Source organism: Halichoerus grypus, chromosome 15 (assembly GCF_964656455.1).
Source record: "Halichoerus grypus chromosome 15, mHalGry1.hap1.1, whole genome shotgun sequence".
Lineage (NCBI taxonomy): Eukaryota > Metazoa > Chordata > Mammalia > Carnivora > Phocidae > Halichoerus > Halichoerus grypus.
Window position 1 is genome coordinate 12,071,934 of NC_135726.1, and position 18,288 is coordinate 12,090,221.

General features: G+C 42.6%; 1 protein-coding gene and 1 pseudogene across 4 annotated transcripts in view; both read left to right on the forward strand.

Annotated features, from left to right (window-relative positions):
- The window catches only part of WDR59 (WD repeat domain 59), an 83,604-nt gene extending 74,785 nt beyond the window's left edge, over positions 1-8,819 (forward strand). For all 4 annotated transcript variants that reach the window (XM_036088095.2, XM_036088099.2, XM_036088094.2 and 1 more), the window contains 3 exons: positions 1,377-1,503; positions 1,659-1,801; positions 7,970-8,819. In XM_036088095.2, coding sequence (XP_035943988.1) covers positions 1,377-1,503; positions 1,659-1,801; positions 7,970-8,205 — 506 coding nt within the window. In that variant the 3' untranslated portion in view covers positions 8,206-8,819. The remainder of the gene's footprint in view (positions 1-1,376; positions 1,504-1,658; positions 1,802-7,969) is intronic.
- Positions 8,820-10,007: 1,188 nt separating this feature from the next.
- On the forward strand, positions 10,008-14,268 carry LOC118533031 (small ribosomal subunit protein eS6 pseudogene; annotated as a pseudogene).
- The last annotated feature ends 4,020 nt before the right edge of the window (positions 14,269-18,288 follow it).

The following is an 18,288-nucleotide window of genomic DNA, read 5'->3' on the forward strand; positions in this document are numbered from 1 at the left end:
AAATAAAGATCAGCCTGATTCCAGCTGGCCATAAAGGTCTATTTAACGAATAAGTGTATTTGTGGTTTCTGGATTTTTGAAATTTCTTTTTAAAAATCATCTTAATTTTCTTTTTTTTTCTTAGAATTTATTCTTATTTTATATAGAACTTGAGTGAGCGTGGTGATTTAGTTTTCCAGTCTATAGAATAGAAGCTACACATGTAGAGACTTTGAGGTAGGAGGTGATGCCTGTTAGAGGGGCAGGCAAAGAAGTTGTAGTTACAGTAGTTTGATAGGAAGAGTTACAAAGTATTAAGAAAAAAAAGAAGACCCAAACAAAAAACAGAAGTTTGTGGCCAGTAAGTACAGTGTCAAATAATTTTCTGAGAGAATATCACTGTCTTGCCAACAACGATTCTGTGTCATGCAGAAAAACATTTTAACAGTACCATTTGCACAAGAAGTCAGGAAAATTCATTTTATTATATTCAAAATAATTTTAAAACTATGAAACTTTAAAATGTTTTGAAATTTTAAAATGTTTCAACAAAATGAAGTTTCTCTTTCCTGGAAAACCTATTTAGGGGAATGGGGTGGGAAAGACAGAAATCTTGTTCCTTTAATTTAAAGGTTATAAGAGTAATTACATGGGGGCACCTGGGTGGCCCCAGTTGGTTAAGTGTCCAACTCTTCGTTTTAGCTCAGGTCATGATCTCAGGGTTGTGAGATTGAGCACTGCATCGGGTTCCACACTGAGCAGGGAGTCTGTTAGCGATTCTCTCCCTCTCTCTGCCCCTCTGCCCTGCACGTGTGTGTGTGTGCACATGTATATTCTCTCTCTCTCTCAAATAAATAAATCTTAAAAAAAAGTAATACATGCCCAGTATTACAAAAAGCATTATAGAAGAAAATAATCATCACTGAACCTCCACCTAGAAATAATGCCTATTAACATTCCAAAACATTTTCCCCAATCTGTGTGTGTGTGTGTGTGTGTGTGTGTGTGTGTGTGTGTGTGTGTGTGTGTGTGAAGGGTCATTCTATACATATGATTTTGTGTTCTGTTTTTAATTTTATCATGAACATTTTCTCACATCATTTAAAAAGTCTTTATCAATAATGACTGCTTTATCTAATATTTTATATCACTGTACCATAATTTGCTGCTTAATCATTATGTGTGTACTTAGTTATCAGGTTACCTTAACAGTAAATATCTAAATAAAAAGGTAAGGCTAGGAAAGAGTTCTGCTTAGTTATATTTCTCAGCATCTTCAGCTTAGCTTATTTTTCTTCCAGTGACTAAATTGAGCACACTCTGCATTATGAGAGTTTTCAGACACTTTCCAAGCCTTCTCTAATTTCCCTCTTCCCTTCCCATTTGATTTGCTTCAGCGGGAAGAGAAGCAGAACATGTCTCCTCACCTTGGGGAGAGTCTTCTCCAGAAGAAATCCGCTTTGGGAGTCTTACCTACAGTGATCCCCGTGAGCGAGAACGTGATCAGCATGATAAAAATAAAAGGTAACAGCCTTCCCCGGTGAGAGCTGCAATTTTCATAACGCTTAGATTCCCCAAAGTCAAGACTCTTGCTGTAAGAAAGCTATGTTAAGTTCATTTGGTATTGAGCTTGTTTTTTCTTAAAGGAACTGACAGGAAATCTTTTGAGTTTTATCCAGGCTTCTGGACCCCGCCAATACCCAGCAATTTGATGACTTTAAGAAATGCTATGGAGAAATCCTCTATCGCTGGGGTCTGAGAGAGAAACGAGCTGAGGTGCTGAAGTTTGTCTCCTGTCCTCCTGATCCTCACAAAGGGATTGGTGAATACGAATTTCTTTCTTTTCCTGTCACTATCTGAAAGGTCCTATCATTTATTTTGTCCCTGAATGTAAGACTTGGAGTGAAGTCTTTTAGCTTCTCACTTAGAGGCAGAAATTTCTGAAGCATTTTGAGTCTGTTCTCACCTTCCGAAAACCCTTGTATTTCATGACAAGAGTACATTTCTCTTCTAAGTGGAAGTCGTTTTATATACGGTACTCAGATACGGATTTGAAGGAGGGGTACTCATTCATATATTCAGCTAAGACGTACTGAGCTCCTGTGAGGCAGAGTACTAGCACATTCCTTCCCCTCATGGAACTCACAGACTAGTGGGGGAGGAAAATTAAATAACCGTAGGTTGTGATCAACGATGTTGGCGCAGGGAGAGCAGGAAGGGAGCATTCCAGGTGATGTCTGGCCGTGTACGGGGAAGGCCTTTCTGAGGGGCTGAGGTGGAGGGATGAGAAGCCATCTGCAGAGAGCAGCACCCATTAAACTAGTGAAGGAAGGCCAGTGGCTAGAACACAGTGAGCGAAAAGGGTACCAGATTAGATTGTAGGGTGATTAGGAACTTGCCAGTCATGGTTCAGAATTGGGATTGTATTCTGAGTCCAGTGGTAAGCTTCAAAGGGTATTAAGAGGTAAGTGACAAGCTCTGATTTCTGTTTTGAGAGAATCACTGGCTGTTATATGAAGGAAGGTTTGGAGGAGGGTGGGGTAGAAGTTTGAAGACTGTTAGGGTAGTCAGAGGGAGATCGACGGCCTAGTCTCAGGTGATGTCAGTGGAGGTAGAGAGAGGGGGTAGATTCAAAATACTTTTTAGAGGTAGACTCCACATATAATGATAACAAATTGGATGTGGGATTGAGGGGAAGGGACAAAGCTTAGATGATTCCTGGGTTTCTAGCTTGGGCACCTGGGTAGGTGGTGGTGCCATATTCTAAGATAGAAGAGGCTGGAAGAAAATTAAGAGGTCTGTTTGGGATAGCTGGAGATGTGTATGAGCTGCCAGACTGTAAAGTCATGTAGGCGGCCAAATGGAATCTGGAGCTCAAAGGGTGGCCTGGGGCGAGAACTAGCAATTTTGAGAATCTTTAGCATGTAGGTGGTACTGGAGCTGTGAGAATGGGTACATTGACCTGGGACCTGGGGTGGGAAGGAAGAGTACAGGGAGGGCAAGAGCCCACCCACTCCGGGTCTTGAGAGAAGCTTGTATCTGCAGACTCAGAAGGAGACACCAGTGAGTTCTGAGGAAAAGCGAGAGTGTGATCTGAAAGGAGCTAAGAGAAGAGTTTTAAAGGGTGATGTGGAAGACCGCCAGAGAGGGTAGTCTGAACACACATTGATTTCCTCTCTCCCCCAGAGCCCCCCTTCCCTAAAGCGTCTATCCAGAGCTTTCCTGAAAAGGCATGATCGTGCAAAGAGAATCATGTTGTTGATGGCATTTGGGACCAGGAAGGCAGATAGCTTAGTAGTAGCTGATTTTACGGGGCCTAAACTGACAGGCAGAAAAACAGTACCACACCAGTACCACATGCGACAGAACCCCCACCCTGCTCCAGCCCCCGCCCCTCCCCCGGCCACCCCGATGGCTCAGGATTTAGTGATGCTTGGCACCTCTGGAAGTGGCACAAAGGTGAGACTAAACACAGGAGTGTTGTTTGATGGCTTTTTTAGGGTCCCCAGGTCCCTGCTCCTAGTTTGCAGAGCAGGTTATGAGCCTGCCTATATCACAACAGAAAATCTGGAATTTTCGTTCTCCAGAGAAGGCAAACAGCTTTCTAGCTTGAAAGGGCCCATGAAGCACCTAGTGTAGTGAGTGAAGAAAGACCCAGGATAAAGAGAGTACCCTGGGAGCTTCCAGAGAGAGAGAACAGGCCTCATACAGAGGTTAAGGAATATGGGCAGCACCACACTTCTCAGGAGCGGTGAACCAGATACTGGAAAGGAGAGGACAATGCAGCAGTGCCTTCGGAAGTCTCCAGAAAATGATTTCTAACCTAGAATCCTGCCCCAAATGATCAGTCACGTGTAAAAGTAAACCTTCAGCCTATCCAGGAAGGCAGGGAGTCGGGATGATGGTAAAGGGAGATCCACATGGCAGACTGAGAGACAGACCCATCCAGGTTGGAGCTTCAAGAGTGCTGTCTCCAAGAAGAGAAAGTTAGAAAAATAGCTAGTGGATTTCAGTGTCCAGTATATTCATAGAGATTCAGGTATTTGAGAGAGGGTTTGCAAGTGAATTATGATAAACTACGCAAACAAAAACAACAAGACGGTTACTAAGAAAATCTAAGCGTGCAAGAAGGAAAAGTGGTCATGGTACATGGCTTGGCTTGAATAATGTTCACCTGGATAGATGATGTGAAAACAGAACGCTGATCTAACCAAGTAATAGTGGAACTGTGTGGGGAAGATGAGGGATGGGGTATGTGTGTGGCTAGGGGGATTGGGGAGTGAAAGAAGCTTCCACAGGAAAGTTGAGATAATGCTTAAATGTGGAAATTAAGAATTAGCTTTGTACAGCGGTGTTTGGAGATAGAAGGTAGAAACAAAAAAGTTAAGTGAGTTGGAAGGATTTCCTCCTGGGAGTGGTGGGCGAGGGGAGTGGAAGGGAATGCTGATTTTGTTAATCAGACATATAACATTATTTGACTCTTTTAAGTTGTATGTGTGTAGGTTCAATTAAAAAACCCAAACAAGGCGCCTGGCTGGCTCAGTTGGTGGGGCATGTGACTCTGGATCTTAGGGTTGTGAGTTCGAGCCTCATGTTAGGTGTAGAGATTACTTAAAATCTTAAACAAACAAACCAGAGTAATACAGAGATTTAGATATCAAATAACAAGGATTGTTTTAATATGGATTATTTTGGTGTATGTACTTCAGGAAACGCAAAGGTGCAAAATGTTATTTGGGCAATGTATTTTTCAGAGCATCTAAGTGCATGAAAGTGTATGAAAGTGTAATGAAGGTCTGGGGCAACTTGTGATTTAGAATTAGTTTTCAGGAAAATATATGAATCACAGAGGTAGGTAACTGATACATTGCGCTCTTACTGACAGCTGTTATTATAAGCATCCTGCCAAGTTCTGTTGGCCATGCAAGGAAACACAAGGTGTGGTTTGGGGGGCTGGTGTCAAAAAGTCTATAATCCAATCAGAGAAGTAAAACAGGAACTCATGGAGACTTAAATGGTCCTGAAGAATGCATAGTGAGTCCTAATATCGTCACAAACAGTCTTGTAGGATTTCAAAGGGGAGGGATTATGAAAGATAGACCCAGACAAAAGCATTACGTATTTTCATCTTCATTATTTATTACTTTGGAAGAAGTGGACTTCTCAGATCTAGCAAACAGCAGATATTGAGAGAAAACTACTCCAGGGTTACCACAGCTACAGTTAGTCTCCAAATTGCTGGAAAACCCGCAGTTTCCTCTCGGACTCATCACATCTGCAAGGGTCATCCCATATCAGCAGCAAATTTTAGGGATAAAATTGTGTTCATTTAAGAGGTTAGATTTATAGAAAGGGCTCGAGGCTTCATTTATTTTGAGGAGGTAGTCAAGCAATTTTCTGCCTCCGTTTATTTAACGTCTTATTTATTTGGCTGGTTTTATTTACATTTGTGTAACTGATGGTAATTAATACACACAGCTCTTTTGTATGTAGGACCATATGGCACTAAGCCTTTGGAGCTGGCTTCTGCCTGGGGGTTTCATAAAGCCTTAGGAATCGTAATTTGATCATTTATGTGCCAGACGTATTTTTTATTGTCCTTATTAGTTTGTCCATTGGGAACCAGGAATGATTCATTTCGCCTCTGCCGGGTTTCACCTGCAAAGCCTATACCTGTGGGCATATGCTTCCTTCCCTGAGATTCCCCAAGTTTGTCAGTGTTCCTATAAAAGACACCTCGACAGCTTGTGATTTCACACAAACTCTACATCCTTTTGTATCTCCACATGTGGCGAAAGTTATTCTGTACACCAGCGTGGCCCAAATGTGTGCCTGTCCTTCTCAACTAATGGCCATTCCATTATATAGAACAATAAGAGGCAAGAGAGAAATATTAAAATTACACTTAGTGACTTAGTGTTTTGTATTCCCTATCTTTGTGAATTTATATCCACCTAGAAATTGGCCACATCCCCTCAAATGATTCATTAATTAACTAAATGAAATATTAGTTCAACATCTTAAAGTTAATAACGATTTTAGGGATTACATTTAAGCTGACATAGTATGGAGAAACACAGTTCCTAATGGCATATTGAGTTTTTCAGGGAGAGGACGTTTTAATAATTTTACCCAGATAGATCTGGAGAATAATTAGGTTTACATTTACAGTTATCTCAAATGTCAAAGAACAATTATGAAGACATAATTCAATTTATTGAATGTACCATTTTTACAATGTCATAATTTTAAAGGTTGAATCTTGTCCAACCAATAAAACCAGTAAAGGAAATTTAAGAAATTGAAACTAATTAGGCTTTTCACGAGAACATAAACCATAAACATTACCTAACATAAAAAGTTGTGCATAAAGGGACAAGACATGGCTATTTTTCACCAAACTTATCAAACCAATTTAATTTGTCTCAGGATTTACCTAAACTAGGACTGTCATAAAATTTTCCCTTACTTACCATGTATTTTAAAAGTCTTTATTGGTACATTTTTGTGACTGCCATTTGTCCTGAGGCAGAGGAACTGGCTCAGGTACAGAAAGTAGCCTTCCTCTGTTGTAGGAGGTGGAAGGAGAAGAGGAGCAAGTAGGGAAATCTGAAGGTTTGGTGGCTGCAGATGGAGGCTTCTCTTGTCTCAGGGAAGAGGGGAGGCCAGCAGGTGAGAGAGGGGAGCAGGGGTGTGCAGGAGTGCGTGGGCTGTGGTGGAGGCAAGAAGCGCCAGGGGGAAAATGGCGGAGCGGCCGCTCTGCAGCCCTGGGAGCTGGTTGTCGTGTGTTTAGTGAGAAGCGCGTCTTGCCGGGGCGCCTTCCCCCAGGAGTGCCGGGGGCAGGTGTGGAGTAGGCACCTGGTAGCGTTCATCCGGCCTGCAGGTTCTGCTCGTTAGTGCCGCGGAGGGAGAGTTGGGGAGACTTGCAAAAAAGTAATGATGATGTTGGTCCACGTCACTCAGGCTGGCCTCGGGAGACTGTCGCCAGAAAGGGTGAAGGCAGTACGTGACGGGCGAGGCCCTGGGAGGCCAGGTGTGCAGAGGGTTGGGGGTGCCAAGAACGGGTCAAGAGAAGAGTGAGAACCAAGAACAGAAGTCCTGAGGGGACGGGGGTTGGGGGAGTGTTTCCAGAGTGCCCCAGGTGAGGGCAGAGAAGAGGCAGGGATGGTGAAGCCAGGTGGCATTTCCTCAGGGGGAGAGGTGGCGGTCTTCAGGCAGTAATGGGGCGCGGGTCAGCCCCTCCTGCCCCGCTGCTCGTCGGGGCTCCAGACCCAAGCAGCCTTTGCCCCAGAGGCCAGCAGAGGTGGCAGGCTGCAGGCAGGGCCGGGCGCCGACGGCACCGTCGGAGGAGAGCGTGCGGCCATGGCAGGTGTGTTCGTGCGGCGGCATGCTGGAAGCTGGGCAGGGGACACAGGGGAGCGACACGGGCCGCCCGGACTCAGGGTCGTGCCTGAGGTGCGCCAGGATGTGCGTGCGGGTGTGGGGTTAGCCCTCGGCGTCTCTTCCGGGGAGCTGGGGACCAGGCGGTCCTGACCGCAGGGTCCTGACCTGGTGCATCTTGTGCCACTTGGTCACTGGTGTACAGGTAGGGAAGACACTGTGACACTGATCAGCTTTGCTGGGTGTCACTGAGTCCTTCGGTTCTGTCAACAAACAGCTGGTGGCCACCTCTATGAGCCAGGCCCCTGCAGCCGTTGGCCTAGGCGAGGATGAGGCGGAGCCGTCACCTGGGCTTTTCACCCCAGGCCTCCCAGCAGCCGGGCGCCGCCTGCCCTGTCCCCCGGCACACAGCCTGCAGTGACAGCGGTGTGTCTTTGTAAGCCTTAGGGAGATTGTGGAAGAAGGGCCTCTGCTGTTTAAAAAGAGAGAATCCTGTTGTAATAGCATCCCTGCAGACTCCTAAGATGAAGACCTCATTCTCACCGCGCCCAGGTTCCTTTCGCAGAACTAACGCTCCGTGTCTTGTTTGGCCCTCTCCAACCGCCTGCAGAGTTTGGCGTGTACTGTAGCCACTGCCGGAACGAGGTCCGTGGCGCGCAGTGTGCCGTCTGCAAAGGCTTCACGTTCCAGTGCGCCATCTGCCACGTGGCCGTCCGCGGGTCGTCCAATTTCTGCCTGACCTGCGGGCATGGTGGGCACACCAGCCACATGATGGAGTGGTTTCGGACCCAGGAGGTGTGTCCCACCGGGTGTGGATGTCACTGTCTGCTCGAAAGCACCTTCTGAACTCACAGACCAGGGGGTTGTCGCAGATCCCACAGGGTTCCGTACATGGTGGATGACAAGGTCTCCACCAGGAGGAGGCCCCAGAAGGCCATTCTGGAATACACTGGAGCATGTTCCCCTCAGAGACTGCCACCGCACCAGCTGTGCATGAGCTCTTGCTTCTCTTCTGTTTGGCTCTGGATGGCGTGGCTGTCACCGGGAAGGCGGAGGGCAGACGTGCAGAGCCCCGTAGCCAGGTGGAAATCTGCTTGAAGAAAAGCACCTGCCTCCAGAGCCGTGTTTACCTTCAAGGTGTTAACCTTAAACCACTGAACAGCATCCTTTCTGATGCCATTTCAGACCAAGGTCGGATCAAAGGACAGTCTCCTGAGCCGAAGGACAATGGACGTTAACTTAGTTGATAAGTGGGTCTATGATATAAGTTGGTACATTTAAATGAACTGATGGATAGTGGCCTTTTAAAAATGATATTTAAAGTATAAATACATGATGTACTTAAGGACTCTAAAGATGTATCTTATGTTTGTTATTTCTCTTCAAGCTGCTGTCCCTTGGCTAATAAAAGTCAGGTAATTGTTTGTAAAAAAAAAAAAGAGAGAGAAGGTTGAACAGTGTTTTAGTGAAATTGTTTTTATTCTCTTTCTAATTGAAGTTAACTCCTCGGGATAGGACCAGAGTCACTGCTCAGATTTTCAAAGGAAATGCTGATTTACTCTTGTCATCTGATGGGAGAAAGTAGAATTTGATATTTTAAGTTTCTTTCCAACTCCAGGAGTTTTTTTTTTTTTTTAAAGATTTTATTTATTTATTTGAGACAGAGAGAATGAGAGAGAGAGAGCACATGAGAGGGGGGAGGGTCAGAGGGAGAAGCAGGCTCCTTGCTGAGCAGGGAGCCCGATGCGGGACTCGATCCAGGGACTCCAGGATCATGACCTGAGCTGAAGGCAGTCGCTCAACCAACTGAGCCACCCAGGCGCCCCAGGAGTCTTTTTTTTTTTTTTAAGATTTATTTATCTTAGAGCGTGGGGCAGGGTGGGTGGGGAGGAGGAAGAGGGAGAGAGAATCTTAAGCAGACTCTGCGCTGAGTGCAGAGCCTGATGTGGGGCTCAATCCCATGACCCTGAGATCATGACCTGAGCCAAAACCAAGAGTTGGATGTTCAACTGGCTGCACCCCCCAGGCGCCCCAACACTAAGAGTCTTTTAATCATTTCATTTAGCAAAAGGAAAATGAGATGGCTTCACAGCATTGATATTTGAGTCTCCCATGCTACTGCGCAGGTTGGTTGAGTTCTGGTAAGTTCCTTCCACTCTTCATTTGGGCTCCCTAACAGACTTTCCATTTTTCGTTTATCTGCATTCCAAGTGGCTGTGATTCAGATGCCCACCTGTTTTATTCTTCAGAATGATTTTCAACTCTTCAATATTATATGTGCCAGGAACGAGAAATCTTTTTGATATTTCTACTGGAATATGTTTTTGTTCCTTAAAATTTCATAATTCCAAATTGATTAACTTAAGAAATATAAGTACATGTCTCAAACTGTGTTATATATCACTGTTTTAAACTACAGGTCAGGACCCAGTAATGGATTGTGAAATCGATTTAGTATATAAAAACCAGCATTAAAGAAATGAAATAGAGTGGTGAATATCATTTTGTGTAACCTGTTTATGAGTGTATATGCACACACTCGCATACATGTATAATGGATCACAATGTAAATTCATTTCTTACTGAGGATTGTGGGGTCAAGACGCATCCATTACCTACGAGTGACTCATTTTAGACCTAAAGACACCTGCAGACTGAAAGGGAATGGAGAAACATTTGTCATGCAAATGAATGTCAAAAGAAAGAAGTAGCAATACTTATATTGGACAAACTAGACTTTAAAACAAAGATTGTAACAAGAGACAAAGAAGGGCACTATATGGGACGCCTGGGTGGCTCAGTTGGTTGAGCGACTGACTCTTGATTTCGGCTCACATCATGATCTCAGGGTTGAGCCCTGCATCGGGCTCCATGCTGAGCATGGAGTCCACTTGGGATTCTCTCTTTCCATCTCCCTCTCCCCCTCCTCCCTTCTCTCAAATAAATAAATCTCAAAAAAAAAAAAAGGGCATGGGGCGCCTGGGTGGCTCAATCGGTTAAGCGTCTGCCTTCAGCTCAGGTCATGATCCCAGGGCCCTGAGATCGAGCCCCGCATCGGGCTCCCTGCTCAGCGGGGAGCCTGCTTCTGCCTCTGCCTGCCACTCTATCTGTGCTCTCTATCTCTCTGTCAAATAAATAAATAAAATCTTAAAAAAAAGGCACTACATAGTAACAAAGGGGACAATCCAACAAGAAGGTGTAACAATTGTAAATATGTATACACCTAACATGGGAGCACTCAGATACATAAAACAGTCATAACAAACATAAAGGAACTAATCTATGATGATAGTACAATAATAGTAGGGGACTTTAACACCCCTGTTATATCAATGAGGACAGGTGACCTAAACAGAAAATCAACAAGGAAACAATGGCTTAGTAACACACTGGACCAGATGGACTTAACAGATATATTCAGAACATTTCATCCTGAAACAACAGAATGCACATTCTTTTCAAGTGCACATGGAACATTCTCCAGAATAGATCACGTATGAGGCCACAAAACAGGCCTCAACAGATACAAGAAGATTGAAATCATACCATGCATCTTTTCTGACCACAGAGCTATGAAACTAGAAGTCAACCACAAGAAAAATATCTGCAAAGACCAAAAATACATGGAGGTTAAATAAGATGCTACTAAACAATGGATGGGTCCACCAGGAAATAAAAGAAGAAATTAAAAAAATACATGAAAATGAAAACACACTTGTCCAAAACTTTTGGGATGCAGCAAAAGTGGTCCTAAGAGGGAAATATATAGCAATACAGGCCTATCTCAAGGACCAAGAAAAATCTTAAATAAACAACCTAATGTTACAACTAAAGCTAGAAAACAACCTAAAACAAGGCCTAAAGCCAGCAGAAGGAAGGAAACAGATTAGAGCAGAAATGATATAGAAACTAAAAAAAAAAAAAAGAACGGATCGATGAAACCAGGAGCTGGTTCTTCGAAAAAATTAATAAAAAAGGGGCGCCTGGGTGGCTCAGTCGTTAAGTGTCTGCCTTTGGCTCAGGTCATGATCTCAGGGTCCTGGGATCGAGCCCCGCATCAGGCTCCCTGCTCTGCAGGAAGCCTGCTTCTCCCTTTCCCACTCCCCCTGCTTGTGTTCCCTCTCTCGCTGTGTCTTTCTCTGTCAAATAAATAAATAAAATCTTAAAAAAAAAGAAAAAGTTAATAAAATTGATAAACCTCTAGCCAGACTTACCAAAAAGAAAAAAGAAAGGACCCAAATAAATAAAATCAAAATTAGAAAGGAGAAAGAACAACGAATACCACAGAAGTACAATTAGAAGAAAATATTATGAAAAGCTGTATGCCAACAAATTGGACAACCAAGAAGAAATGGGTAAATTCCTAGAAACATATAAATTACCAAAACCGAAACAGGAAGAAAAAGAAAACAGACTGATAACTAGCAAAGAAATTGAGTCGGTAATCAAAAAACTCCAGCAAACAAAAGTCCTGGACCAAGTGGCTTCACAGGCAAATTCTACCAAACATTTAAAGAACAGTTAATACCTACTCCTCAAAGTATTCCAAAAAATAGAAAAGGAAGAAAAATTTCCAAATTCATTCAATGAGGACAGCATTATCCTGATCCCAAAACTAGATAAAGACACCACTAAAAAAGAGAACTACAGGCCAATATTCCTGATGAATATAGATGCAAAAATTCTCAATAAAATACTAGCAAACCAAATCCAACAATACATTTAAAAAATCATTCACCGCGATCAAGTGAGATTTATTCATGGCTTGCAAGGGTGGTTCAGTATTTGCAAATCAATGTGATATACCACACTAATAAAGGATAAGAACCATGTGATCATTTCAGTAGATGCAGAAAAAGCATTTGACAAAGTACAACATCCATTCATGATAAAAACCCTCAATAAAGTTAATTTTGAGGGATCATACCTCAAAATTATAAACAGGTAAAGGCCATATATGAAAAACCCACAATTAATATCCTAAATGGGGGGAAACCGAGAGCTTCTCCTCTATGGTCAGGAAGAGACAGGGATGTCCACTCTCACCACTTTTATTCAACATAGTACTAGAAGTCCTAGCGACAGCAATCAGACAACAAAAATAAAAGGCATCCAAATCAACAAGAAGGAAGTAAAATTTTCACTATTCGCAGATGACATGATACTATATATAGAAACCCTAAAGACCCCACCAAAAAACTGCTAGAACTGATAAGTGAATTCAGTAGTCTCAGGATACAAAATCAACATATAGAAATCTGTTGCATTTCTATACACCAGCAATGAAGCAGCAGAAAGAGAAATTAAGGAATCGATCCCATTTACAATTACACCAAAAACAAAAAGATACCTGGGAATATACCTAATCAATGAGGTGAAATACCTGTACTCTGAAGACAATAAAATACTGATGAAAGAAATTCAAGACACTCTTTCTCGTGGCACCTCAGAGGTGGTAGACTGCTTCAGGATGAAGCTGAACATCTCTTTCCCAGCTTCTGGCTGCGAGAAACTCATTGAAGTGGATGATGAACGCAAACTTCATACGTTTTATGAGAAGTGTATGGCCACAGAAGTTGCTGCTGATGCTCTGGGTGAAGAATGGAAGGGTTACATGGTCCAAATCAATGGTGGCAGTGACAAACAAGTCTTCCCCATGAAACAGGGTGTCCTGACCCATGGCCGCGTCTGCCTGCTGCTGATTAAGGAGCATTCCTGCTACAGACCAAGGAGGACTGGAGAAAGAAGGGGCAAATCTGTTTGGGGTTGCATTGTGGATGCCAATCTCAGTGTTCTCAACTTGGTCATTGTAGAAAAAGGGGGAGAAGGGTACTCCTGGACTCACTGATAACTGCTGTGCCTCGTTGCCTGGGACCCAGGAGAGCCAGCAGAATCCGTAAACTTTCAATCTCTCTAAAGAAGATGATGTCCACAAGTATGTTATGAGAAAGCCCCTGAACAAAGAAGGTAAGAAACCTAGAACCAAAGAGCACAAGATTCAGCATCTTGTTACTCCACATGTCCTCCCACACAAACATCAGCATATTGCTTTGAAGAAACAGCATACTAAGAAAAATAAGGAAGAGGCTGCAGAATATGCTAACCGTTTGGCCAAGAGAATGAAGGAGGCCAAAGAAAAATCCTAGGAATAGACTGCCAAGAGACAGAGGCTGTCCTCTCTGAGAGCTTCTACCTCTAAGTCTGAGTCCAGTCAAAAATGAGATTTTTTAAGAGTAACAAATAAATGGGACATCAAAAAAAAAAAAAAAGAAAAAAAATTCAAGATGATGCAAAGAAATGGACAGGTATGGATTAGAAAAACAAATATTGTTAAAATGTCTATACTACTTAAAGCCATCTACACATTTAATGCAATCCCTATCAAAATACCAATAGCATTCTTCACAGAGCTAGAACAAACAATCCTAAAACTTGTATGGGACCCTAAACAGCCAAAGCAGTCTTGAAAAAGAAAAGCGAAGCTGGAGGCATCACAATTCCTTCAAGTTATATCACAAATCTGTAGTAATCAAGACAGTATGGTACTGGCACAAAAATAGACACATAGATCAATGGAACAGAATAGAAAATCTGGAAATGAGCCCACAGTTATATGGTCAATTAATCTTCTACAAAGCAGGAAAGAATATGCAATGGGAGAAAGATAGTCTCTTCAACAAAGGGTGGGGGAAAACTGGACCACTTTCTTTTTTCCTTTTTTAAAGATTTTATTTATTTGGGAGAGAGAGAGATGGAGAGAGAACACAAGCAGGGGGAGTGGGAGGCAGGGGAAGAAGCAGACTCCCCACTGAGCAGGGAGCCCCCTGTGGGGCTCAATCCCAGTACCCTGAGATCATGACCTGAGCCGAAAGCACACATTTAACTGACTGAGCCACCCAGACGCCCTCTTTTTTTTTTTTTTTTTAAGATTGTATTTATTTATTTGAGACAGAGAGAGAAAGAAGCACAAGGATGGGGGTGGGTAGGAGTAGAGGGAGAAGGAGAAACAGACTCACCGCTGAACAGGGAGCCCAACGCAGGGCTCTATTGCAGGACCCTGAGATCATGATCTGAGCTGAAGGCAGATGCTTAACAGACTGAGCCACCTAGGCGCCCCTGGACCACTTTCTCACGCCATACACGAATATAAATTCAAAATGGATTAAAGATCTAAATGTGAGACCTGAAACTAGAAGAAAACACAGGCAGTAACTTCTTTGACATCGGCCATCGCAACTTCTTTCTAGATATGTCCCCTGAGGCCAGGGAAACAAAAGCAAAAATAAACTATTGAGATTACATCAAAATTAAAAGCTTCTGTACCGTGAACAAAACCATCTAACAAAACTAAAAGACAACCTATGGAATGGGAGAAGATATTTGCAAATGACTTATCTGATAAAGGGTTAGTATCCAAAATATATAAAGAGCTTATAAAACTCACTCCCCAGGGGCACCTGGGTGGCTCAGTCAGTTAAGCGTCCAAATCTTGATCTCTGCTCAGGTCTTACTTTCACGGTTGTGAGTTCAAGCCCCTCATTGGACTCTGTGCCCAGCATGGAGTCTACTAAGAAAACAAAACAAAACTCAACACCCCAAAAGTGAATAATCCAATTAAAAATGGACAGAAGGCATGAATAGACATTTTTCCAAAGAAGACATACAGTTGGCCAACAGACACATGCAAAGATGCTCAACACCTCTTAACATCAGGGAAATGCAAATCAAAACTACAATGAGATATCACCTTACATCTGTCAGAATGGCTGAAATTGACCACAGAAGAATCGACAGGTGTTGTCAAGAATGTGGAGAAAGAGGAACCCTCTTGCACTGTTGGTGGGAATGCAGACTGGTGCAGCCACGTGAAAACAGTATGGAGGTTCCTCAAAACATTAAATATAGAACTACCCTACAATACAGCAATTGTACTACTAGGTATTTACCCAAAGAATACAAAAATACTTATTCAGAGGGATACATGCACCCCAATGTTTATAGCAGCATTATCTACAATAGCCAAATTATGGAAACAGCCCAAGTATCCATTGATTGATGAATGGATAAAGAAGATCTGGTATATATATTTAATGGAATATTACTCAGCCAAAGAAAAGAATGAAATCTTGCCATATGCAATGACATGGGTAGAGCTAGAGAGTATTATGATAAGCAAAATCAGTGGGAGAAAGACAAATGCCATATGATCTCATTCATATGTGGAATTTAAGAAACAAAACCAACAAGCAAAGGGGGAAAAAAAACGAGAGAGAGATAGAGGCACATCAAGAAATAGACCCTTAACTATAGAGAACAAGCTGATGGTTACCAGAGGGGAGGTGGGCTGGGGATGAGTTAAACAGGTGATGGGGATTAAGGAGTGCACTTGTCATGATGAGCACCAGGTGATGTATGGAAGTGTTGAATAAAAAAAAAAAGTGGAGTAGACTTGAACTCAGAAAAAAATAAAAATTGAAGTATAGTTGACAAACATTACATTAGTTTCTTTTTTTTTTTTTTAAAGATTTTCTTTATTTATTTGACAGAGACACAGTGAGAGAGGGAACACAAGCAGGGGGAGTGGGAGAGGGAGAAGCAGGCTTCCCGCAGAGCAGGGAGCCCGATGCGGGGCTCGATCCCAGGACCCTGGGACCATGACCTGAGCCGAAGGCAGACGCTTAACGACTGAGCCACCCAGGTGCCCCCATTACATTAGTTTCAAGTGTACAACATAGTGATTCGACAACTCTATATTTTATGCTATGCTCAGCATCGGTGTAGCTGCCATCTGTCATCCTACAGGCTATTACAATACCAGTGACTATATTCCCGAGCCTGTGCCTTTTATCTCCATGGTTTACTCATGCCATAACTGAAAGCCCTGTACCTCCCACTCCCCTTCACCCATTTTGCCCAAGTCTCCACCCCTCCACTTCTAACAACAATCAACATGTTCTCTGTATTTATGGGTCTGTTTCTGCTTTTTTTTTTATTCTTATGTTTTGTTTTCAAAATTCCTTATATGGTATTTGTCATATCTTCTTTATCCATTCATCTATGGGTGGACCCTTGGTATTGTATATAATAAATCTTCCATGTCTTGGCTATTGTAAATAATGCTGCATAAACATGTATCTTTTCAAGTTAGCATTTTTGTTTTCTTTGGGTGAATACTGAGTAGTGGAATTACTGAATCATATGGTATTTCTATTTTTAATACTTTGGGGGAACCTCCGTACTGTTTTCCACAGTGGCTGTACCAATTTACATTCCCACCAACAGTGCATGAGGATTCCTTTTCCTCCACACCCTCACCAACGCTTGTTATTTCTTGTCTTTTTGATTCTAGTCATTCTAACAGGTGTAAGGGGATATCTCATTGTAGTTTTGATTTGTATTTCTCTGATGATTAGTGATGTTGAGCATCTTTTCATGTGTCTGCTGGCCATCTGTATGTCTCCTTTAGAAAAAAGTCTGTTCAGGTATTCTGCCCATTTTAATTTCGATTATTTGTGTTTTTTTGGTGTTGAGTTGTATATATCTTTATATATTTTGGATATTAACCCCTTATCAGATACATCATTTGCAGATTTCTTCTCCCATTTCATAGGTTACCTTTTCATTTTGTTGAGAATTTCCTTTGCTGTGCAAAAGCTTTTTATTTGATGTAGTCCCAATAGTTTATTTTTGTCTTTGTTTCCCTTGCCTCAGGAGACATATCTAGAAAAATGTTGTGACAGCCAATATCAAATAAATTATTGCCAATGTTTTCTTCTAGGAGTTTTATAGTTTCATGTCCTACATTTAGGTGTGTAAACCATTTTTAGTTTACTTTTTGTGTGTGGTGTAAAAAAGTTAATCAGTCCACTTTTATCACTATTTTTATTTTTCAGTTAATCTTTTTAAGCCGTTGATCCATTTTTGCAAATTGGAGATATGCTACATACTAGTAATAGTGAGAATGCAAATTTAATAGACAGCATACTCATTTGATAGACAAGATGAAATGGCCAACAGTCTTTATATGCACATATGTGCAGTCTTTGAGGATATCAAGAACATACTAATTAAGAAATGAGATGTTTATTAAAATTGTAGTTGACATTGGGGTGCCTGGGTGGCTCAGTCGTTAAGCGTCTGCCTTCGGCTCAGGTCATGATCCCAGGGTCCTGGGATCGAGCCCCGCATCGGGCTCCCCGCTCGGCGGGAGGCCTGCTTCTCCCTCTCCCACTCCCCCTGCTTGTGTTCCCTCTCTCGCTGTGTCTCTCTCTGTCAAATAAATAAATAAAATCTTTAAAAAAAAAAAAATTGTAGTTAACATTATATGTCAAATTTGAGGAAACATATATACACACCAAATTATCTTTTCCCTTCGAGGGCTTGACTTGCAGACCAACTGGGAACACCCATGATTTGAGGATCTTACTTGAGAAATAACTGCTGTAGACGATTGGGAGCCATCGAGGAGAGTTAAGTGGGAGAGTGACAGGTCAGGTTTTAATTTGACCTTGTGCAAATTAGAGGTGAAGAGATGGTGGAAAGGGACACTGGTTAGAAGTCTATTTCTGTGCCTTAATTAGGACGGCGACAATGGGAATACTGACACTAAGGCAAAAAGATATGAAAAACCTTCTCTTTGGGAAATATGTATGGTCAGCCTCGGTACTGCTTCCCAGAGAGAGCAGCTTCACTAAGAACAAGCACAGGGGGCTGATACTTCTCTGTACCACTATCTTTTTTTTTTTTTAAGATTGTTTATTTATTTGTTTGACAGAGAGAGAGACAGCGACAGAGGGAACACAAGCAGAGAGAGTGGGAGAGGGAGAAGTAGGCTCCCCGCGGAGCAGGGAGCCCGATGCGGGGCTCGATCCCAGGACCCTGGGATCATGACCTGAGCTGAAGTCAGATGCTTAACCGACTGAGCCACCC